The sequence below is a fragment of the Magnolia sinica genome, chromosome 19, assembly GCF_029962835.1.
Source record: "Magnolia sinica isolate HGM2019 chromosome 19, MsV1, whole genome shotgun sequence".
Lineage (NCBI taxonomy): Eukaryota > Viridiplantae > Streptophyta > Magnoliopsida > Magnoliales > Magnoliaceae > Magnolia > Magnolia sinica.
In genome coordinates, this window is record NC_080591.1 from 3,031,532 (window position 1) to 3,057,103 (window position 25,572).

General features: G+C 39.8%; 2 protein-coding genes across 2 annotated transcripts; one reads left to right on the forward strand and one right to left on the reverse strand.

Moving 5' to 3' along the window:
* The first annotated feature begins 2,640 nt into the window (after positions 1 to 2,640).
* LOC131234378 (glutaredoxin) lies at positions 2,641 to 8,409 on the forward strand. Its single transcript, XM_058231206.1, has 4 exons — positions 2,641 to 2,750; positions 6,877 to 6,965; positions 7,923 to 8,021; positions 8,139 to 8,409. The coding sequence occupies exons 1-4, from the start codon at positions 2,647 to 2,649 to the stop codon at positions 8,216 to 8,218; spliced, it is 372 nt and encodes a 123-aa protein (XP_058087189.1). The 5' UTR covers positions 2,641 to 2,646; the 3' UTR covers positions 8,219 to 8,409.
* A 2,249-nt stretch (positions 8,410 to 10,658) lies between these two features.
* Positions 10,659 to 24,082, reverse strand: LOC131234377 (anthranilate phosphoribosyltransferase, chloroplastic-like). Its single transcript, XM_058231205.1, has 11 exons — positions 23,877 to 24,082; positions 18,456 to 18,495; positions 18,142 to 18,361; positions 17,902 to 18,045; positions 17,574 to 17,735; positions 17,405 to 17,488; positions 13,312 to 13,500; positions 12,323 to 12,413; positions 12,116 to 12,175; positions 11,720 to 11,838; positions 10,659 to 11,097 (listed from the first exon to the last, which is right to left on the reverse strand). Exons 3-11 carry the CDS (start codon positions 18,337 to 18,339, stop codon positions 10,930 to 10,932), a joined length of 1,215 nt encoding a protein of 404 aa, XP_058087188.1. The 5' UTR covers positions 18,340 to 18,361; positions 18,456 to 18,495; positions 23,877 to 24,082; the 3' UTR covers positions 10,659 to 10,929.
* Between the last annotated feature and the right edge of the window lie 1,490 nt (positions 24,083 to 25,572).

Here is a 25,572-nt window from a genome sequence, read left to right on the forward strand (position 1 = left end):
TGAAGTGAAGGGAATTGACCGTGAAATGCGTGGAAATGATCGTGAATCAACACGGAATCGCTGGGAATGACCGTGAAATGCTTGGAAATGACCGTGAAGTGAAGCGAATTGACCGTGAAATGCGTGGAATGACTGTGAAGTGAAGGGAATTAACCGTGAAATGTGTGGAAATGACCGTGAATCAACACAGAATCGCCAGGAATGACTGTGAAATACATGGAAATGACCGTGAAATACGTGGAAATGACCGTGAATCCACACGGAATCGCCAGTAATGACCGTGAAATGCATGAAAATGACCGTGAATCCACACGGAATCGCCGGGAATGACCGTGAAATGAATGGAAATGACCTTGAAGTGAAGCGAATTGACTGTGAAATTCGTGGAAATGATCATGAAGTGAAGGGAATTGACTGTAAAATGCGTGGCAATGACCGTGAATCAACACGGAATCGTCGGGAATGATCGTGAAATGCATTGAAATGACCGTCAAGTGAAGCGAATTGACAGTGAAATGCGTGGAAATGACCGTGAAGTGAAGGAAATTGATCGTGAAATGCGTGGAAATGACCGTGAATCAACACGGAATCGCCGGGAATGACCATGAAATGCATGGAAATGACCATGAAGTGAAGCGAATTGACCGTGAAAATGTGTGAAAATGACCGTGAAGTAAAGGGAATTGGCCATGAAATGCATGGATATGACCATGAATCCAAACGGAATCGCCGTGATTGACCGTGAAATGCATGAAAATGACCATGAAATGATCGTGAAATGCATGGAAATGACCGTGAAATGATACGGAATCGCCGGGATTGATCTTGAAATGCATGGAAATGACTGTGAATTGAAGGCAAATGACCATGAAATGCATGGAAATGATCATGCAATGAAACGGAATCACCGGGATTGACCGTGAATTGCATGGAAATGATCGTGAAGTGAACCGAATTGACCGTGAAATGCATGGAAATGACCATGAAGTGAAGAGAATTGACCGTGAAATGCATGGAAATGACCGTGAATCAAAACGGAATCGCCGGGATTGACCGTGAAATGCATGGAAATGACCGTGAAGTGTAGGGAAATGACCGTGAACTCCATAAAAATGACCGTGAAGTGAAGGGAATTGACCATGAAATGCATGGAAATGACCGTGAATCAAAACGGAATCGCCGGGATTGACCGTGAAATGCATGGAATTGATCACAAAGTAAATGAAATGAATGAAATTGACCGCTAAGTGAATGAAATGGATTTTCGACCATCGACCAAATGGAATCTTGGGAAATAACCAAGTTGGTTGGTTAAAGTAGCTTCTCCTACCCCAAAATCATATAGGGTACATCAAGTAACTAATTTTAGTTTAGAAGATATTCTTGTTAAATGAATAAAGAAAGAAATGAAAAAAAGAAAAAAAAAATTTATATTCTTATACATACGTATTTATATAAATATGTGCTAGAAAAAATTATAGGTATAATAAAGTTCTCCATGTATAAAATAAAATAAAAATAAAATAAAAATGCACAGACTGTCGGCACGGTAGTTCGTTTATGGCTACGGTGAGGGCCGCTAGATCAGCGTGGCCCCGCTAGACAGGCCAGCAACTGGCGTAGGGGCCGCTAGTTTGACGAGCTTACCCCTGATAGACATTTATGGCTACGGATTAGGGTATCTATGGCTACGGTTATAATCCGTAGTCATAGATATGACTATGACCATAGCAAATGTCTTTACCATTATGCTTTGAATGTCTACCATTGAAACCCTTTTATGGGTTACTGGAGGTTTTAGATCATCGTAAAATTTATTTTTCCTCTTCTTCCAGGTCTCTGTGACCTTCTGAGTAGAATGGATGGAAAATAAATGTTATAGTGAGCCCAACAAAAGTTTCAACGGTGAAAATCAATCTTCCGCTACGCTTTGTGGTGTGGTTTAGTTGATCTTCGAATATGAATGTTTTTTATTTTTATAATGCTCCGAAATGATTTCGAGATAAACTTGAGAATATAATAAATACATAACTGTACCGTTCGTACAACTCGGAGTTTGAAGAGCGTCAGCGCTCCAGCCGATCCGCTTGAAAGAAAAAGCAGGGGGCATTTTCGACCTTTGGCAAGTCGTCCGTACAGCCGGGGGCTCATTCTGATAAGGTAAAAGGAGGTGGGCCTCAACGGGTAAATGGTCCATGAATGGGTCGTACAGTGGTAAATTTCTCCATTTAACATTGGTGATTGGCCGTTAAAAACTTATCATGGGTCAAAAGAATTTTGGATCAACCTGATACTTATGTGGTCCTTTCATAAAGCTCTTTGTGACCTTATCAACAGATTAGATGAGAAATAAACATTGCAAATCATCAAAAGAAGTTTTTAATGGTGATAGTTCAATCAACACGGTTTCCTGTGTCATGGTCCATTTGATTTGTATCTTCTGATTTTTTGGGAACATGCCCAAAAATTATTTGAAGAAACGGATGGACGGAGTGGATATAAGACATATAAATCAAGGTGGGTCCCTCAGTCAGAGATCCACCGACCTCCGGGGGTCCACCGAAGCCCGCACCGAGCCGAAGGCCGCGCCACGTAGAGAGAGAGAGAGAGAGAGAGAGAGAGATTTCAGCTATTTAAGATAAACCAATGGGAGGATTTCTTACTGCGTTGAACAGAAACGAAGAAGAGTTGGAAATGGCGCTGTCTCAGGCTAAGGAGCTTGTCTCTTCCAATCCCGTCGTCGTTTTCAGGTATCTCTTTCTTCTTCTTCTTCTCTCTTTAGGAAATCCAATCCGTCCAAAAGGTGGGCCGTATCATGATTATCACATGCTATGAAGATCAGGTCGATCTGCTCGCTGGGTGGGCCACGCCACTGCACTCAGTTAAACCATTTGCTGTTCGTTGATTTCGATGTCGTGTCCGAGTTGATCGGTATGATTTCACATGGTGTGAACATCGTAGTGTGGCCTGCCATTTACACGGATGGGATTTACTGGAAAAGATGGATGTATCTGTAACTTATGATACAGCCGATGTATCTGATCCGTTCATGGGGCCATGGATCAGTAATTTGAACGATTGGTGTGTTGCATCCCACCGTGAATTGATTGTGCCCCAAAAATCTCCTAGATCGGATGATCCTGACTTTGAGATTTGTGGCCTGAAAATAGACGGTTAGGAAAAACATTACGGTGATGGTTCACAGTCAACTAGAAAGAGTTGGAAGATTGGTGATGGATCTTTCAATCGGGGTGTGGTTTGGTGCATTGTTCATCACCGATCGGAGACAAAAGGCCAATTTTCTGTGCGTACTGATCCATGGGCTCCACATGCTAGAACTGAAAACTGGAGCGGTTTCGATATTGCAAAAAGAAAAAGAAAAAGAAAAAAAAAAGTGGTCTTGAATTTCAACTTTCAGTTGCATTGATGGGCGTGTTTGGATTCCATAAATGGATAATTTGGTGTGGTGGATAGTTATCTGTTCGACTGTGCTTTTGTTCACACAGAAAACTGAAACAGCAATATGCTTACGGTCTTTTCATCTTTTTCATGCTAATTAAGGCAGAAAAGTGGCTTTATCCCACCTTCGACACAGGCTGCGTTTGGATGCGCATGTGAAGTGAATATTCATATTCAGTTTTATCAAAGATGAAACTGACAATGTTCCCTCCACTTTGTGATGAGGATCAAATTGCAGTGAGGAATTGTAGCCCCACCTGCTCGTGATTCCATACATGACATGGTGTTCTGAACTGTTAATGTAATGAGATGCACTGCTGATGGTGGCTGCGTCAAAAATATTGAAGTTTGGAATATCCTAATGTTTCAATTAATCACTTGCTGAAAAGACGGTTGGGTTGTGGAAAGATATGGTCCATAGTTAAAGAAAAACTAGTTCACAAAAGAAAGGTTGGAATATCCCAATGTAGGAGAAGTTTTGGGTGTTCCCTATACCGGTTAGGCCCATCACATATATGGTTTGGAATTGGATCCCCCCTTTAAATGATGAGCTGGACCTTATAATTCTTTAGTGGTGGTATTTCAAGTCCAACTTTGAAGTAACATAATTGCAATATGCAGTCCTCACCCTTGATAACAATTCTGAGAATATCACTCTTTGATTATTTCTGCTTTAGTTTCATTATGACAATTCAATTAGATGGTGCATCAGAATGCACCCTTACTTTCTTGTCTCTTTTTGATAGTTTGAGAGTCTGGTTCATCATGATTTGACCTGATAAAGATTCCAACTAAACCCCATGCTAATCTGCCAAAAAAAGAAACTTGATTTGAACTTGTTATGCCTTTCTTCGTATTCTCTATGTTCAATATCTTTATGAGTGAAAAAGGATGTGGAACACTGGAGGGAATGTTTAAATGCAATTCTTCCGCCTTTTCAATTTAATTTCCAGTGAGTTCTTAAAACCTTAGTAGTGCTTGATACTTCTTGGATGTCCCCACAATCACCATCGTCATCATCTAAGCCTTATCCCAACTAATTCTTGTCAGATATGTGAATTCTGTTTTGCAATTCCACCCTATGAAGGAGCATATCCTCATATGTCATCAAATCTTGTCTTACTAGCTCACCCACATCCTTTTGAAACTTCCCCGTCCCTTTAGAGCATTCATCTTGAACTAATTCACTCTAAACGATGCAGTTCTTGGACTATTGCACATGGCCAAATCATCTAAAGCTACTTTCTCTTATCTTATTACCTATTGGTGGTCCTCCTAAGTTCCCTTGAAGAGGTTTGCTCAAATACATCTCGACATACTGCAATACAATACATCGGGACCAGTGTCTTAAATAGCTACGCTATGCAGCTTGTAGCTTACATTATGTGGTGTACTGTAAGCTACACATGATATTTTGCTCAAATGCACCTCATGCAAATAGCTTAAGTCCCATGTAGCCCACACATGATATTTTGTATGCGCTGCGTGCTACATAGACTACTCTACATGCTACATAGCTCACATTACCAGTTATTTTTCATTAAAATCAGTTAATGTTTTCAATGATTTGTTACGTTTTTCTATTTTTCAATACAAATTAGTTAATCTTTTTAATGCATATAGTAAAATAATATAAATAACATTATTAAACCAGTTTCATTGCTCATTCTTTACCATTATATTTAATCATTGCCCTTCCTATTACTTTAGGTTGCATTTGGTTGCACCAAATATCATGAAATTTTGTTAAATTTCATTATTTATCTTTATTTTGAACATTGACAAATTTTATTGCTTAAAGACTGAAGACTAAAAAATACACCCAAACATAAAGAGAAACAAAAACAAAAGACAAACAACTACAACTCAACCCAAATTTTATCGAACTGATCAACCACAATGATTTTTGCTTCACTCGCCCATTCCTTCAACCATCCCTAGCCATTTTGCATACCTCGAAAGATTCCTTTTTCTGGTTTTGAAAGCACCGACTATTTCTTTCCATCCACAGCACCCATATTCCTGCGGGTGGACAAAGATGCCATATTTTCTTCCGTATCTACCCTCTATCCCCACCATGCCAGGATGAGAATAAAGCTTCTGTAGAACCCGACATTACCCGTTGAAACCCAAGCTTGGCAGCGAACTCATCCCAAATCTTTGCCACAAAGTCGCAATGAATGAAGAGATTGTTCACCGATTCTTCAGCTTTGTAACATAGAAGACACGCATTCAGGAGAATCATCCCTTTCTTGCATAAATTGTCCACCGCGAGCACCTTGTTTTGGCCCACAAGCCAAGCCAATGCAGCTACCTTTACTGGAGCTCCATACCTCCACACAAATGCTGTATGGCTAACCTCAGTGACATTTGATCGGCCAATAGTTCTTTTGATAGAAGGATTTAGCTGAGAATTTTTTAGATTTTTTGTCTAACCACCTTATCGAGTTGCTTCGAGAGATGGTCGGATGAACCTTACCTAATAGCTCCAATAAGCTCAAAAACTCTGCAACCTTAATGTCATTTAAGTTCCTCCTACAAGGGGGCGCCCAAATGACTGAATCCCCATGAAATGAGAAACATCTCGCCACCGCTATATTCGGTTCTTGAGCAATTCCCACTAACAGGGGGAACCTCTCCCTCAAACTTTTTCCCCCTAACCATACATCTTCCCAAAATCTAATCCCCTCCCCGCTACCCAATGAAAAACCCACTCCTTCCCAAATCCTATCTTTCAAAGAGGCTGTCTCTTTCCAAAGAGAAGATGCCCTATATAGTGATGATTATTTATCAGTCTAATTTTGTGCAGATTATCATGAATGCTTACGCTACATGCTATGTGACTTATGCGTCATGCTTCAAAGGGGTGAATGCTATGCTACACACAATTAGCTGTTTAAAACACTGATCAGGATTTTAGCCTTTGAATTGGAACATATATCAATGGTCCAAACCAGTTAATGACAAATCTCACTTTGTATGGTAGAAAGACAACGAATAAAATCTCTAAATGGGATATTTCAACCCTATCAAATAAGCAGTTTTCGTATTTGGAAAAAGATCCAACGGCTAGTCTCAACATATCTTATTGTCATATGTTGTGGTGTATTCAAGCAAACCTCTCTATTGGATGTATTCATTTCTAATTCTATACTTCTCTTGCCACTCATCCATCTCAACATCCTCATTTCAGTTATGTCATCATGTGAATATGTTGCATGCATGGATGGTTGATGCTACAAAAATGGGGGAATATTCAGAACATTATGAACATTGCATTTGCATCATCTACTTAGTCCCCCAAACATTCTGTTATCTGCGCCGCACAGATTTTATAGCACTACTTCCATTAAGTTTTTAATGTTTTTTATGCAACACTCCAAACTTCCTACTCTGATATTACTTTTCTGATTGCAGCAAGACCTATTGTGGATATTGCACGCGGGTTAAGAAGTTGCTATCACAGTTGGGGGCGAATTACAAAGTGATTGAATTGGATGTCGAAAGTAAGTTCTTTTTCAATTCACAAGAGTAGAGACTTCAGAAGATTTTTTTGCTTTCTTAGTTTTACCTTTCCATTTCTTGGTCCTTGGCTCAGAACATTCGTCATAAAACAGCACTAGCAATCCTCAAAACACCTAGAATTCCATGGCAGCTAGGCAGAATATGGCGTGCCCTGGAATTGAAGTTCTAGAACACAACTGATTGGATTGATGTTAAGACTAGGACTGTTTCCTTTGGAACTCTTGACCCTTTATGGCCTCTTTTCCTGTTTACATTGCTGCACTTCATATGGTTTTTTTTTTTTTTTTTTTTTTTTGACTTTTCTGAAATTTCATTCTACTCTCTCTCTCTCTCTCTCTCTCTCTCTCTTTCTCTCTCTCTCTTTTCCTTATCACATTCTACCATACAAATAGATTTAGTTGGGTTTTGTTGCTTCTAAATGATCTTTGACAAATGAAGATTTCAGAAGATGCAACCCCAATTAGCAGTGTATCGGGTCCCCCCAAACCTGAAGTGAGGTAAGTACGAGTCATCCCACTGTGATTTGGGGAACAAAAGGAGGAATTCTACCAAATACAAGGTGGGTTCATTCTGTGCTTGACTTTTAGAATCCATGTCCATATTTGGTAGTGCTTCTTGGCAGGCCTAAGATTTCGTCCCAGTAATAGTATATGCATACAATGTCCACTGCCCTCTGTCTTGATAGTCAAGTTGTTTGGAGCAGATACGATCTGGGGCATGACTTGTGGCAGTGTCTGATTCAGTAAGGTGGTGGGCAATGAAACTCTGAAAGATGAAGAAATGGAGTGATCTATCATGACTTCTATTCAATTGATGCCTCAACTGATTCCCATTTGCCCTTTTCCAACTTGAAAAATCTCTGTAATCTTTACATTAGTTCTATTGCACTTCTTTGTAAGGTGTCCATAACAACCGTTTCTTTTCCATGCTATCAAAAGGCGATGGAGATGCAGTCCAATCTGCACTGGTAGAGTGGACCGGACAACGGACCGTCCCAAATGTGTTCATAAATGGAAACCACATCGGTGGATGCGACAGTATGCCCCTGCCCCCCCAATTGTCATTTGTTTTTTCTATTTTCTATTTTCTTATTTCTTTTTTCATTTATGGTCAAATGCTGGTTTTTCTTACATGTTGGATTTGGATTGATGCAGATGTAACAGCCAAACACAATGAAGGGAAGCTGGTGCCATTGCTGACTGAAGCAGGTGCTATTGCCAATGCCTCCTCTTAGAACACTCTAGTATGTTGGATATTATGTTTAGCATATAAGCCTAATGACTGAGAAAATGTGGAAAGAGAAATAAAGGGTAGAAGTCATAATAGTGCTTGAATGTGTTATCAAGCTGCTGCTTTTAAGTATGTGAATTTCGACTCTCATTTTTATTTTTGGGTTAATACTTAATAGGTAGTTTTTGTGGACAATTGAGATCCTTTTTTTTTTTTGGCACGTGTAGGCCATGTCTTTGACCTCCACCGGAAACACCATTCATTCCATACAAGACCGGTGTCCAATCCGCAGAGAGATATCACAGATTCATTCTGGCCAGACGGTACATCCTTGAGAACTTGGGCATTGAAATTAGGGCCTCCCCCTCTACATATGAAAAGTATCTACTCAAATTCCATCCATCAAAGATTGGGGAAGCCCTGTTGATTTTATTATTTTTTTTTTAAAAAATTTTGGATTGGAAGATCTCAACCTCAGATTGGTCAAGTATAATCGTCAGTAGAAAAAGGCCAATGTTCAGATAGCTGGGAACTTCCAATCTGAAATATATTGTGGGAATCCCACATCCATGGATGGGTCCCATGTATACATGGGATGTGATGGGCACGCAGAAGACGGTAAGGAAAGAGGAATACATGGATTAAAGTAGAACCTCTCAATCTTATCTGGAGTAACATCAAAGACCAGACCGGACCCTGTCAAAATCAGTATATAATTAAGCAAATTAGAGAGCTGAGAGCCTGTTGACCAAATACGTTTCTACTCGGTACGCAATCCGCTTTGGGGGTAGTGACATCCCAAGTGGCACCCACCACAGAGGAAAAAACAAAAACAAAAAACAAAGGTGATAGTGACGTCCATCCACCCACCGTTGAATAGAAGAAAACACAATCCGCTTCGGGGGTAGTGACATCCCGAGTGGCACCCACCACAGAGAAAAAAACAAAAACCAAAAACAAAGGTGATAGTGACCGTCCATCCACCCACCGTTGAATAGAAGAAAACACAGACTTCTTTAGGGAAAAATGTTGTCCAATTGGGGTGGACCCGCCATTATCTACTAAAAAACCAGAGTCTCCATGATTCAGGCGGATCACACAATTGGAAATAGGGAAGAACATGAGGCAGCGCAGTGTGATTTTTCACTTGAACTGCCCACCACTTCAGACTGCAAAAGAGACTTTGTCAGTCCTGTTTGTTTGGGTTTGGCTCTATAACATTTCAAATCCCACGGATATGCTCCACCACAGCCTGCTCATCCCAAAATACTGAAAAATCTTGGAAGGAATCCGTTTCCAAAATCATACAAATGTTGAGCAATGGTCCTTTCTAATGGATTCGGTATCCATATGGACTACTTCCCAATGGCTCCAAACAAACCCTTGAAGAGGAGGAAGAAGAAGCCCATTCTATAATTAACGCTCTATGCTCATTTGGTCATGCGATCAGCGAATTGCTTGCTACCTCATCTCCAAGGATGAGGAATGCCAAGTGCATTCGAGTCAAGCAGCTTGCTAGGTGGATGGTGCTAGTAGATTACTTGTGTAAGAAAGAAATCAGATAATTATCATGCAGTGATACATGAAAGATAAACATCCGGTGAAATTGATCAATGGTATGTACTTGAAAATACATCCGATGTTGCTTGTCTGATGATCAAGTAGTTCTGCTCTCTTAGGTAATCAGGCATCAACACACTTCGGCCTGCCTGATAAAGCGGCTTGGAAGTCTTTAGAGGCGTCTTTCTTTGTGATGCGTACTTAATTATGTTCTCAACATGGCTCGTATTTCACTATGCTTAGGGGTCCAACCTAATGGGCTGGGAAAATCATCTGCCATTGATGTCCAGCTACTGCAACAAACCTTCAGTTTGGATGAAAGGGGTTGCTAATGATCTGTTTATGTTTTATGTTCCTTGGTATTTACATGATTTTATTCTCTCAAGTGGAAAATTGATTTCCTGTCGTCCATCCAATGGTTTGCCTTGTATCTTTGGCAGGTCTATCTGATTTCCTGTCATTCATCCAACTGGTTGTGCATGAGCAAACTAGAAAGTTTATTAAGTGGGCTGAACTCAGGACTCATTTGAGAGCTCCCATTGGCCCAGACTGTTCAGGTCTCCATTGACCTGAAGTCAGGTTTGGGTCAACCAAGTTTTAGGTTGCAGCTCTAGTAGGCACCACGGCAAGCCGTGGGTTGACCCCAACCATAGTTACACCCTTAGGTGGCTCAACACCAACAAGCTGACAGAGCAACAACTTCTGTAGGAGTTTTCGTACAAAAGTGAATTGGCTCAAAATGGTTGTTAGGTGTCAAACTCCTCTCTCTACAATCGGTCCAAACAGGCCCTAAAGTTGCCTGGAAATGATCCCATCTTTGTCATACCATTGTCTTAAACCCCAGATCGGACCCTGACCTGTTTTGTTCACCTTTCAGTCCATGGTGCTGGTCCAACCAGTCAAGACCTGTTTTGGCTCTTAGTCAGCATAACCTCAAAGAAATATATTAAGGTGCTAACAAGAAAATCTGCTTCTAGTACAGTTCACATATGATGCGTTAACTGGATAAACGAATGATTTTGGAAAGATGGTCCACATGTAGGAGCTTTTATGTGAATCATCAACCCATAATGCCAGCGACTCCATTGATAGCATCTTCATTCTGTGATGGTGGGCCAGGTAAATAGGTCAGTGGGAGTGGAGTCCCAGAAATCTTCAGTTCAAGGCTAGAGAGATTTTACTTAAAACGTTGGAAAGATGTATCCACGAATCAAGCGTCCTGATAGCTTTCCCTGATGTGTGTGTCTCACGCGCCAGGGCTACTCCTTCGGCAAGGCTGCTGACTTGCCCGCTAACTAGCAGCGCAGCAGCTGCGTTGAGGATCTGATTGTCCACACAACAAGGTCATTCAACAGTCCAGAATAGCTGCTGAATTTGATATTGATGAAATGAATACGGCGGTGGCGTTATGTCCCTCATCCAATCATCCAAACTGGCAAAGATAGTAAGAAAGCAAACTGTGGAACTATCTTAGGCCACAACCATCAAATGGACGGTCGAGAAAGAAAGGTCGATGGTGTAAATCCAATGGACATGGATTGCCTTCAACAGGGGGCTGTGGGGCGTGTGGCCCAATGAAATAGGGTCTTGTGCACCGGTCAGTGCAGGCCTATGCTATAAAAAAGTAAAGATTTGTTGGGTGAAACGGCGCTTTTGCCCTTTCACTTCGGGACTGCAGATTAAGGCACACATGACGCTCCATTGGACCACCTCAGTGCTGCACGAGGATTCCCCTCCCAGTTGCAGGCAATCCCTGTCCAAGCAAAAAGTTCATGAGATTGAACAGTTGAGATCCTCCTTTTTGTGCAGGTGTGTGCCATGGCTACAACCTCGACTGGGACCACCATTTTGTGAACATGGTCTAAGGTTTGGTTGGTTCATTTCCATAGACGACCGGTGTCCAATCCAACGAGAGAGAGAGAGAGAGAGAGAGAGGCAGGCTTACAAATGCATCAGCAACAGATCCTTTCTCACCAGACAGTACATTCCTAAGAACTTGGGCATTGAATTTAGGGCCTCCCCCTCTCAAGCTTCCCAAACTGCAGCGTGGAATACCAAAATCCACTGTACAGTACATACACATTCTATTTGTTAATGGAATTCTACATATGAATAGTATCCTCAATTTCCATTATCAAAGATTGGGGAAGCACTGTAGATTTTTCAGATTAGAAGATCACAACCTTTGGTTAAGAAAAGTATAACCGTCTGGAGAAAAGGCCAAAGATTGGATGGCTGGGAACTTCCAATCTGAAATATATTGTGGGCATCCCACATCCACAGATGGGTCCCATGACATAGGATGTGATGGGCACATTAGAAGATAGGGAAAGAGGAGTACATGGATTAAAGGAGAACTTCTCAATCTTATCTGGAGTAACATCAAGGACTAGTCCGGGTCCTGTTAAAATCAGTATACATAACCATTAAGAGCATGAAAGAAACAAAGGTGAAGGCCTGTTGGGCATTGATTTTTTAAGCTTTTTTGGGTGATTGTAAAGGGTCCTATTTATAAGCATGGTCTATGTAACCATACATGGAAACTTACCGAGTGGACTCATTTCATCTAGACCTTCTGAGTGGACGACTAATGCTCTTTTCATACCAAACCTTTGTAGCGCTTTAGCCATCTTGATGACCTATATCCAATAGCAACAAGAATACCATTTAAACTAAATGTGACACATTCAACTCTGGAAATTCAAATTTTAGTGCTTTCTGAAATAATAAATAAATAAATAAAATTAGGTGGGAAACAGATTCTCTGCAAAAGAGATTTTGTCAGTCCTGATTGGGTACCGGGAAAGGCATTCTGAGGAATTGCGAAAATGTGATTGAGTACGGGAAAGGGTTGTCAGGAATCTGGCTTGGCTCTTTAACCTTCCAAGATATGACAGTTAGAGGGGAATCAAATCTCCACAAATTTGCTCTCCTGCTTTTTCTCAGGAATCCCAAAAGACTGAAAAACTTGAACGAATCCAATTCCAATCACTAAAACATTAGCAAAGGTCCTCAACAATGGATTCCTCTTCCATCTGGGCTACTTCCCAAAGGCTCCAAACAAACCCTACCGATGAGCTTTGCTAAGCCAGCAAGTTGGAAGCATCTTTCTGCATGTGGCCTGATGTTCTGGTCTGCCTCTTGTGCAGAACCCATCGCTGACCATCTTTGCTAAGGATTGCTTCTCATAATATATACTATGATTCTAGGACATTATTCATTACCAAACTAATCAATGGCTCAAATGTCCCTAAGACCTTATTCTGTATTTTCTGGCTGGTCAACTTGATGATATTAATGGAATTGTACTTTATTTTCCGTTTATTTGGTTTTTAAGAAAACCACTACAAGTGCAATCCTTTTATTTATGCTGAGAATAACCATATTAACAGAAAAATTCAACCAAACATGAGTGTGGAAAGGCAGTGCTAAAACATATATTGTCTTGAAGATCAACAATAATAGCTGAGTCATGTTGTCGAGACAGCCACTATATCAGACTATCTACGCTTGCTGAATTCATAATAAAGAGCTTACCAAATCCTTGTTATAGACACCAACAACTGCGAAAGGTACCCGCGCTGGATTCAACATAGGTCCCAAGATATTGAAGACTGTCTTCACTTTGACCAGTTTCCTCACAGGACCAACAATTTTCATTGATGGGTGGTATTTGGGAGACATCATAAAACCAATTCCTACTGTGTTTATACATTTCTTTACGGCCTAACTCCAACAAATATGAAAGCAGTCATTAGTTCATTGCAGATGTTCACAATGTCTAACAAATGAAAGAAAGATGAAAAGCTCAACACGTGTCGCATTATCCAAAAAAGAGAAGTGCAATTACAGCAAAGTAGCTGAGGTGATACATGCTAAATCAAGCTGTTTGCACAAGTCTTAGATATGAAATAAGGCCTACATTTGTTCAAAGATAACTAGGTATCAGTACAGTCTGTAGAAAATCACACAAGCAGGGCTAAAAGAAGAGAGTATAGAGAGAGACTAACAGACAATGGATGGGCTGAATGTCTAAACCACATCTCACTGGGCCCTATATGCAATTAGTAAGGTTTCAATGGACAGGCATCCACTCTCAATTGTTGCCTGTCATGTGGCCCACCTAAGTCATGGATTGGCCTGATGTTTAGGCCCATGGCCCATCATGAAAGAGTGCATCTGATTTTGATGTATGTCCGTCACACATCACGGTGGGATCCATGGAACTTGACCTCACACTACCTTTCCAATATATATATATATATATATATATATATATATATATATATGAATGCTCAACTGTGCATCAATTCTCACGAGAATGTTGTTAAAAGATGTCTTAAATATAGAAAAGTTTGACTAGCCTAAGAAAGTTCGGCTAGAAGTCCAGCAACAAAGTATATTGGAATTTCCATGATCTTCGACTCGTCGAAGATCTACTTCGGCTCGTCGAAAGTTACGCAGACAGCACACGGACTTCGTAAATTTGAAGAGGTTTCCGGACTATTCCAAGTCAGTGCAAAAGTGGGGTTTCCTAAACTATAAATAGGAGTTCCTAGGGCCTTTCTAAAACATTCTAAAGCTTCCTAAAGGTATTCCAAAGGTTTATAAAATGGTTCTACGGTTTGCAAAGAGTATAGCAAGGGTAAGATTCAAGGTTGTTCGATTCAGTTAAGTCCTTTCTCTTTGTAATTTATGCTTTCATAGTGGATTTCGGTCGCTTTGTGCCATGGTTTTTTCCTGAAAGGGTTTTCCACGTTAAATCTTTGTGTTCTCTTGTGTTTGCTTGGTGCTCTTGGATTGCTATCCTAGATCCATATTTGTATGATTGTGCAACCCAATCCCTAATAGAGAACTCGTGAGAACTTTATCAGAACTCATCACACGTGATGTTGGTCCAAAATCTGAACCGTCTATGTGTTGCAGCACCCCATGAAACTCCTAGGGCCCGACTTTCACTCTGATCTAAAACTTTTTATGCTCACATCACGTGTTATGAGTTCTAAAAAGGTTCTCATAAGTTCTTGTGAGAACTAGTGCGTAGTTGAGCATTCCCATTAGGGGTGTACATCGAGTCGAACCGAGTCGAGCTGGCCTTAGCTCGACTCGGCTCGGCCACTAGATGACCTCAGCTCGAACTCGGCTTGGCTTGGCTCGTTCCTTGAGCGTGACTGGCCAGCTCGACTCAGTTCGGTCAGCAGCTTGGGCCAATTCGAGCCGAGTTTGAGCCAAGATTGAGCCGAGTTCTCCATTGTAGCATTTTCACAAACACCTGGACTGTACCTTCAAAATCTCACTGTATCTAAGACAGCAGCAATGGTTTTACAGGTACTTCATCAAACACCTTCTAAGCACCTTCTAAGAAACATAAAAATCAAGAAAAAAAGGGTGTTGGTCTCATATACATGCCTTCCTTGCCACCAGCCACACTTCTTTGAGTCATTTCATCAAACACTTGGTGAGCAACATCCATATCAAAGTAACCGAGTCACTGAACTGGTTCGATCCGAGTTCGATTCGAGCTGGGTTCGATCCAAGTCGAGTCGAGCTGAGGTCAGCTCGAACTCGGATCGAACTCATTTTCGAGCTCAAAAAATCAGCTCAACTCAGCTCGAACTCAACTTCAAACTGAGTCGAATCGAGCTTTTTCGAGTCAAGTCGAGCGAGCTAACCGAGCTAGCTTGGTTCATGTACACTCCTAATTCCCATATATATATATATATATATATATATATATATATATATATATATATATATATAGGGAAAAGGTTCTATGCGGCCAAGCTCATGGGAACTTCCTATGAGGTCGAGTTGTGTGGGCCCCATTGTGATGCGTGTCGACCATCTACCCCATCAGTCAGATGCACCATTCCATGGTGGGACTGGGGCTTAAAAATCAAGTCAATCCGTGATTTGCGTGGGCCACACCGCATACAAAAGTTGAGAGGGGTTACCCTCCATTAAAATATTCATAATCATTTGTTGGGCCCACCGAGATGTGGTTCACAAATCCAGCCCATCCATTATGTGTGTCCCACTTGGATGAGGGGTCAGACCAAGTTTCAGATGCATCCAAATTTCAGGTGGGCCCCACCAAGTGCTTTTATATGTTTTAGGCATGTCTTCACATGATTTTAGATGGTATGCCCCACCTGAGTTGCGTATACAGCTGATTTTTGGGATATCCCATAATTTAAAGGGGACCCATCAAATGCATGATGTTGATGGTCGACATGCATCATGGTGGGGCCCACACAGCTCGACCTCATGGGAAGTTCCCATGAGCTTGACCACATAGAACCTTTTTCCACACACACACACACACCAATGTTCAGTTACGCACCGATTCTCATGAGTTCTCCTGAGAACTTTTTGAAAACTCATCACATGTGATGTGAGCCCAAAATCTAAATCGTCTACGTGATGCAGCAACCTAAAACCCCCTAGCCCAACTTTTACCCTGATCCAAAACTTTGGTGGGCCATGGCAAAAGAAAATAGTTTCCTCCCTTGATTTGCATCTCTCTTTGGATCAAGGTGAAAATTAGTCCATGGGGTGCTCCATCACATGGACCACTCGGGTTTTGAGCCCATGATACATGTTCAAAGGCAGGCCTCTCTCTCTCTCTCTCTCTCTCTCTCTCTCTCTTTCTATATATATATATATATATATATGAATTCTCACAAGCGCACGTTCTTATGTGAACACCCATGCACACCTTTGCACATGTGTCGTGGGCACATAATCTAAACGGTCCACGTGATGCGTCTCCCCTTGAAACCTCACAAGCCTAACTTTCAACCTGATATAAAAATCTGGTAGGCCACAGCAAAAGGAAACAGTTTCCTCCCTTGATTTGTGTTTCTCTTTGCTATGGCCCACTAGAGTTTTAGATTAGGTTGGAAATTGGGCCCCTAGAGTTTCAAGGGGTGCCGCATCACGTAGTACTGTTCAGATTTTGTGCCCATGACACGTGTGCAAAAGCACGCACGAGTGCTCATGTAAGAAAGTGCCCCGGTGAGCATTCCTATATATATATATATATATATATATATATATAGAGAGAGAGAGAGAGAGAGAGAGAGAGAGAGAGTCATGCCCACGTGCGCATCTTTGCACACATGTCATGGGCATCTAATTCGAACGGTCCATGTGATGCGGAATCCCATGAAACCCCGAGGGACAAATTTTCACCCTGATCTACAATTCTGGTGGGCCATAGCAAAGAGAAATGCAAATCAAGGGAGGAAATTGTTTTCATTTTTCATGGCTCACCGGTGTTTTGGATCAAAGTAAAGAATTGGGCCAGGGTGTTTCATGAAGTGCTGCTTCACGTGGACCGTTCATATTTTGGAGTCAAATCACGTATGATGGGTTCTTAAAAAAGTTTGCATGAGTACGGGGCGAACTTGTGGGCAAGTGAGCATTCGACTACATATGTGTCTATATATATATATATATATAAATATAGAGAGAGAGAGAGATACAGGTATTATAAGCATATAAATATATCTGGCTATCCTAGCTCATCATAATAAATATACAATTAAAAAGACAAACGACCATATCAATGTTCAAGTAAAAGAAACAATGTATAAATGGAATCAATCGATCATTTTATAACACTTACCTCAGGGTCCATGTTGATATTTATCCCCAATGCATCTAACACATCAGCACTTCCACAGGCAGAAGAACTGGATCTATTTCCTTGCTGATAGCATAACATAGAATTCTAGTTAATTACAGTACATACTAAAATAATTTCAACATTATTCCTAATGTGAAAGGAGCATCACCTTGGCAACTTTTACACCAGAGGCAGCTGCTAGAATAGAAGCCCCTGTTGAGATGTTAATCGTGTTTGCCCCATCACCTCCTATTCCAACAATGTCAACCACATCAGTCATTCCTTCAACCTTCCTACAGCATTTGAACATTGCCCTCGCCAATCCCACAACCTGCAAATGCAGAGTTCTATAAATTTCTAAAGGAGTAATATGCTTATCAATTTCAGTCTATGAATAAAGCTTATGGAGCTTCTCTCTCAATCATGCTTGTGTTCTAATATTCAGAAACATCTCATATTTTACTTTCTTTTATAAAATGTTACATATGAGCACTCACTTCTTCGAATGACTCTCCTTTGGCTCTCAAAAGAACAAGAAAAGCACTGATCAAAACTTCATTAGCTTCACTCAGTAAAAAATCAAGAGAAGCTTCTGCCTCCTCTTCAGATAAATCCACCCCATTTATCAGAGATTCAATAATCTACAAATTTATTAAAAATCATAGAAACAAAAGCTATTAATAAAGACAGAAAAACCATAATAACAACACAGAAAGAAATAGAAGTCACTCCCATACATTGTCAAATGAGTCTGACATTGACATTGTGGGGGGAGGAACACTTGGAAAACTGCATGCAGGGGTTGTTAAACTCCTTTGTGATGATCGAGTAATTGGCCCAGTGAACAAACATTTCTTATCCTCGATCTTCTTCTCTAGAGGTTTGTTAATCCGCACAAAAGGAGAAGCAGGAATGCGACATCCAAACACTGCCATGATCCTCTTGTTCAACTTTGAGCTGTAAAAATCAACACTTTTTAGCTGCTTGATTCAAAAATTTAGTATTAGTTCAACTTAAGAATTTAAGAAACTACAAGATATGCTAGTCTCACCACAACACTTGATTCAATGATTCCTTTCCTTTTGATTCCTCTAAAAATAATTTTTTTTTTAAAAAAAAAAAGAAAAGAAAAAAGAAAAAAGCACGCATGGTTAGCTTTGGCAATTCCACATTTACCATGCAGGGACTTCATAGAAATGAGAAACTTAATTACCTCTATACGATGGAAGCAATTTCTTTTTACATAAATTAGGTATTTTGAGATACAAAACTTGTGCCTATTATTTCTTTAGAACTTCCTGAAAATAAGAAAAAGCAATTTTCACTTATTCCTATATAAGTAAAAGTCCCAAAAATAGAACTGGACACTGTTTTCACCCTTCTTTTCTCTGTATGTTCAAATGCAATATGGAAACAGAACAAAGCCCCAAGCATCAAAGATCATCCACAAAATTCATAATCATAAGTCCAACCAAAACCCTTCGTATATCCAATCATAGATAATGCACACGAAACCCATCAGCAAAGGTGTCATTAAAATATAGCAAAAACCTAGTATTAGAAACAATGCATACATCTATCATTGAAGCCTATTTGCAAAGGTGTTATTAGAACAAAACAAAACCCTAAATATTGAAGATCATTTGGACGACCAATTACTAAAGATGTCAGCAAAACTATGTTACTCGAGAAGGTATAAGGATAAAGTATGGCAATGATTGAACTGAAAGGATCTTTTATGGTGGATCCTCTAAATCCAATTTCTCAATATATGAGTAGGAATGAACCTTTTGTTGGGAAGCGTCGAAGTGTGAGCACTCAAGATCTGATGGTCTACATGATATGGAACCCTCACAAATCAGAAGATTAGCACTCCAACAGCTCGCCAATCTACTACTGGAGCAGATGGATCTATTCATACCTCTGATCCTACGGTATAGATGGCCCCGAATCACGATATATGGAATTGTTGATGGATCATTGCAGTCCTATGTCCATATTAGCTATATGCACAAAGAACTCATATCTATGTATGAAGTGCAAGACACCACTAAGGAAATCTGGAAAGCACTAACAAATGGCTATGCGCAAAAGTCAGATGCGAGAGTTCGGGCAATGGAATTAGAATTCCAGGAGTATAGGATGTCAGTCGGCTGCCCCATCAAAGATCATATCCATAAGATGGAGCAGATGATAGGTGCCCTTAGGAATGTTGGGTGTAAATTAACTGAAAATCAAAAGATAATAGCAATGCACCGTTCCTTACTTGAATCTTGGGCCCCAATCAAAAGAATTCTGAATCATACTGATTCTATCACTATGTTCAGAGACTTTTGTGGCCATTTGGCACGTGAGGTTGAAATAAATGCAATTCAGACAGGTTCGGCTAAGGCCTTTGTATCAGAGACCCATAAGCGGAAAGCTAACAAGAAACAGTTCAAGGCTCGTAAGAAAGCGAAAAAGAATAACCAAGAATAGAAGTCCACGGCACCTCCTCTAAATCTCAAGAAGGAGAATTGAAAAAAGAAGTAGAAAAAGACAAATATATTCTGCTTTATCTGTGGAAATTCCGGCCATTATGTTCGGCAATGTACCCATAAAAAGACGATAATTCCTAAGTTACTAGATACTTTATATGTAGGTGTTTGTTCTAAAATCCTTTCTGTTGACAATATATCTAATGAGTGAATTTTGGATTCAGGGGCAACAAAACACGTGATATAGAGTCGTCGATGACTCTAGGAATTCTGGCCTGTAGCCAAAGGAAGTTACAAGGTATATATGAGAAATAATGCTGTCGAAAACTTACTAAGGATTGACGTTTTCCATCTCCATACGTGCATAGGGCAAGCAATAATCCTCCGTGATACTCTTTATGCACTAGGAATACGTCGGAATTTAACTTCTGTTTATAGGTTATTATTTAATGGTTTTAATATTTGATTTTCCCTTAGTGGTGTCATGCACTTCCACGCTTCCCAACACCTTTTACAACTCATAGTCATAAGTATAATCATATGTTCATATACTAACATTTCTAGAGCTGAAAGGCCCCCAGTAGATCTAAATTCCATCTCACAGAGTAGGTGGATCTTTATTGGAGACTCCGGTGCTCAAATATTTTTAAAGGATCACAGGAACCAAAGAAGCAAAACTTACAAAAAAAAGAAAAAAGAAAAAGAAAGAACTTTCTATAAAACCGATCATCTGCATAACCCATCAACAATTCACTGAACAGAAAACGTATAAAAATCACCTAGGAGAGGGATCATTAACAACCTTATCAGTCAATAGTTTTTGTGTTCTGCAACAGATGCTTGTGTAGTTGAAGATCAAGAAAATCCACTAAATCCTCCTCCGATGGAAGGAAGCTTCCTACAAGGAACACATGCGGAGGGAGGTCGCTTCCATTTTTTGTGAAACTCCCCTTTTGTTCCTCAGTTTTCCTCATTTCTCAATCTTAGTCCTATTACTTCTTTGCATTCAAGCACTTGAGAAGCACTTGAGAAGAACACTTTCTAAAAGCCATAAGGGCTCCTTTCCTCACTCTTTGCCCTCCTTAAGAACTGTTGTTGTGTGTATCTTTGATAGAGATGAGTTGTTAGTTGGTTGTAGATTGTGACGCAGGGATGGACGTGATGAGTGTCTTCCTCAAAGATAACTACTTCAACTCCACGGAGATTCTCTGAACTCCTCACATATATTCTTCAAATCCAAGAGGAAAAATAGGAAAATAGAAATAATTCTAATAAATTCGAAATAAATTGATTGATTTTTTTTATTTTTTTATTTTTATTTTTGTTTAAACGAATTTAAAATCCTTTAAATAGTGATATCAAACCTAAGAAGAAGTTTCAGAATCAAACTCCAACTCAAAACTTCTTAAAAAAATGTGACTTACTATAAATAATAAACTTACTATTTATAGACGGTTACGATTTCACCAAAAATAATAAGTATCCAATTTGGCCTAACCGTGTTATTCTCCTAATTTTTCTAAGCCCTTTCAATGTTTAGCACGACTTGTAAAGCTCAAAGGATCAAGAGTCATAATCAAATTAAAACTTACTATAAATAGTACAAACGAAATTAAAAATGACTTTTGACCGTGTCAATCTGATGGAATCTCGCAAATTCAGCGTGGGCAACCTAGCATAGTAGGGTTGGTTGCCTAAAGTAGCTTCTCTTACCTCAAAATCATATATGGCACGTCGAAAAACTCATTTCGGTTTGCGACATATGTCTGTTTTATAGTTCTGATGGTCCTGCTCGCTTCCGCCTTGGATCGGGCCTTCTCTAGTCCATCTTGGCAATGAAAGTATCCGTGACCCACTACATTAGTCTCCTCCATTTCAAAAGAGCTCGTCCTCGATTACTCATCTCGAAGATCACTTCCTCAATATGAAAATTTGGAAAACATTATTAATTTCTGTCATTTACTTTTAATTTTCATGATTCAATTCCTTGTAATTTTTGTCATATCATCGGCAATTTCCTTCCTAAAACACCAAAATCTATAGTAATTTAATAGTTCTTGGTCAAACGAATGAATAGAAGAAAATAGCACGTCATAGAGCACCGAGAGTTGGTGCACACACAATCTCTCGTCGTTTAAAGAACTTAGAAGGAATGTATAGTCATTTCAAAACTTGAATTTTCAAATGTCCATTTTGAAATGTGTTTTATAATTCCCACCCATCATTGTTGGATGGTGGGAAATATGTGAGTACCAATCATTAGTGCACGCTGAGCAGGCGTAATCCTTTCCCAAAAATAATGCTGATTCTCATCCACCATCCTTAGGAATCAATTTCAAAAAGACAATATCCTATGAATATATCATGTGTGTGTGCGTGCACAAATAAATGCATATACGAACATATGTACATTCATATAGCTAATGTCCCCACTTTCATGGAGACATTAATAACATCCCAAAACCTTTTGAATGACATGCCGGACGTATGACACCTAATCATTAAATCAGGACGGTTCATTCAATAGTATTATTGGCAGCAAGCCATGGTGCAAGAATCGTTTCCAGTCAGATGAACCTAACTCTATGAATAAGACCAAATTGTTACAATCGTCTGTATGTTATATATATATATATATATATATATATATATATATATATATATATATATATATATATATATAAGATGTAGGTCTCAAGATTAGATTATTAAAACAAATGTGCTACTTTTGAATAATAAGCAATACAAAGTGGGATTTATCGTACAGGTGGTTCAAAATTATGATTGGACTTATTTTGTTTATCTGCTCAAAATATAAACTTCCATTTTAAATGCTATTGACCCAATGCTTAGGATCATCTGGTTGGCATGATTTTTACACCATGGCTTGTCTATAGTTGTATGAAAGAATGGATGGTGCGCGCATGTGTTCCAGTACTCTCAAAGCACTATAAGTTATAGAGCTCCTGGTTGCATGGGGACACTTAGAGCAATCCACTTGTTCAAACTGTTCCTTAGGTCCAACGCACATTTCATGCATTACCAGAAAAGTTGGGCCCCACATACCAACTAGTACATGTGTGTGATTTTGGTAATGTCCAACCCCAAACTTTTTAAATGGCACAGGAGTGATCCATAGTTGATTATAACATTCACTGATTCATAACAACCAGGGGCAAGACATGGTACAAAAATCATGCAGATGAGAGGGTAATTTGTTGCAACCGTCCATTGTTAATGAGCCAGAAATCACATTGTTAGAAACTTAGAATCATTAAAGTAAAGTGTTACATTAGAATCACAGAAAATACAAAGTGGGATGTATTTGTTTAATGTTGCGGGATGATGATTGAACTTATTTTGTTTCTCTGATCAATCTTGGCTGTCCATTTTTATGGTATTGATCGGAAGTGCAGTATCACCCGATTGTCACGATTTTTGCACCATGTCTTGCTCTTATTTGTATGATTGAATGAACGGTTCTGATTGACAGTAGGTCACCCTGTGTGCCATTTAAAAGGTTTGAGGACGATGGTCACGTTAGCAAATTCATGAAGGCATGGCATGTCTGATGGTCGGAGTAGATTTCACTAACACATGACAGTGGGCCCACAACAAACCGTTTGGACCACATTATGGTGAAAACGTCTCTCTATCTGTGTCTGTGTGTGAAATTCCCTCAAATTCCAATACGAATTGAAGTGGAGGAAATCGAAATCCCTGTGTAATGACAGATCCGAAGCTCTATTCAACCTATTTCTATATAATTCCCAGTAAATAAAAAATAATAACAATAATAAATAATTAAAAAAAAACTAAAAAAATAAAAATATGATCAGTTCATCGATTTTTCAGCACGATTTTGTGAATTTCAGTCGAGAAAACTCAAATGTGCTGTGAAATTACAGTTCAGAGCCTCTTTTCAAACTTCAAAACATCAAATCGAGCGATCTTTTCTATTTTCCGTGAGTAAAAAAAAAAACGAAGTTATGTACCGATCTCTTGATTTTTCGGCTCGATTGCATGAATTTCAGTCGAGAAAACTGAAATCCGCCATGAAATTGCACGCTGGAAGCTCGATCGATCTAATTCTTTTCGTCTTTCTCTGATTTCTTCTGCCAAAAGTGTATCTGAAGCTTTGAAGGAGGTTTTTCGAAGGAGAAGGAAGCAGAGTGAGTAACAGAGGCATTTATGGCGCGAGAGTTTTAATTCATTGCATGTACGGATGATGTTGGTGAAATACGATGGCTACTCGCAAGAGTAGGTTTTGCTTTTGAATTAGAAATCCTACACTCCCACTCCCAGCACGGATTCGGACGGTGACCCCTCCATTACCGACGTTGGTCCTGGAAATTTCTATGGGCCCCATCATGATGTATGTATTTTATCTACGCCGTCCATCCATTTTCCAGATCATTTTATGATATTATCTAAAAAAATGAGGCAGATCCAGATCTCAAGTGAACCACACAACAGGAAACAGTGGTGATTGAACGCCCACCGTTAAAAGCTTCTTGGGGTCACAAAAGTTTTAGATCAGGCTGATATTTGTGTTTTCCCTTCATCCAGGTCTGTGTGACCTAATCAACGGGTTGGATGGCAAATAAACATTACAGTGGGTCCTAGGAAGGTTTTAATGGTGAGCGTTCAATCACTATTTCCAGTGGTGTAGTCCATCTGAGATTTGGATCTGGCTCATTTTTGGGATTATGGGATATAATGAGCTGAAAAAATAGATGAACGTCGTGGATAAAATACATACATAATGGTGGGGGCCATAGAGCTTTCACAATCACAGCACAACGTCCGTACTGGAGGGCACTGCCGAAACCGAATCCTCCGCACGTGCCGAAATGTCACATATGTCAGGTGGGTCCCACATTTAATGCTGATTTGATCTCCAGGTTGGGCTATCTGATATCTCAGCCGTTTAATTGGTGAGGTCTTGGCATTCGACTGTGGTGGCAAGATGATTGTTTATTTGGAACCGTACATCTAGCTGTGGATGGAAAATGGCTTAAGATACCGATTGTTTGGATGATCTTAACCATCTAATCAGTGGCCTTAAAACAACATAAGAAATCAAAATAGTTAACAGTGGACGTTCAGTTGGAGACGAGAAGTGATATAATCATATTTTAAAAATATGATCCATCCATGATGGCCCCACAAGATGGACGGCTCTGATTGATACATCACCAGCCATATGTACTAGATGGCTCTACCATATTTCGGCTCGATGGTATCTACCATTTCATATTAAAATGAGGTCTACATTTGAAACATGATCCATCATAGATGATGGACACACAAGATGGACGGCTGTGATTGGCACATTTCTCACGCTTTCCACGAATTCAAATAAAGCCTTACCATACCTTCAAATCACTTCAAATGGTTAAAATTTTGTTGATACAATCAACGGCCAAAAAGTTGTCCACAGCTAGTCTCCTATTGATTGATAAGACGAACGGTCTAGATCCATGATCAGATGGTCCACACCTCCAGTGCACGAGCATTGCATCGTACCAATTTGCCCCCCAATCAAGGAACTCATCTGCATTGAAGATCGGACGGTTTAACGTGAATACATGAGTGTTGCAGCCTACTAGTGCGAGTGCACTTCGAGTCTTTTTTAAGATGCATGAGTAGTGACCTCCAACCAGGTGGACGGTTCAGATCGATTATCAG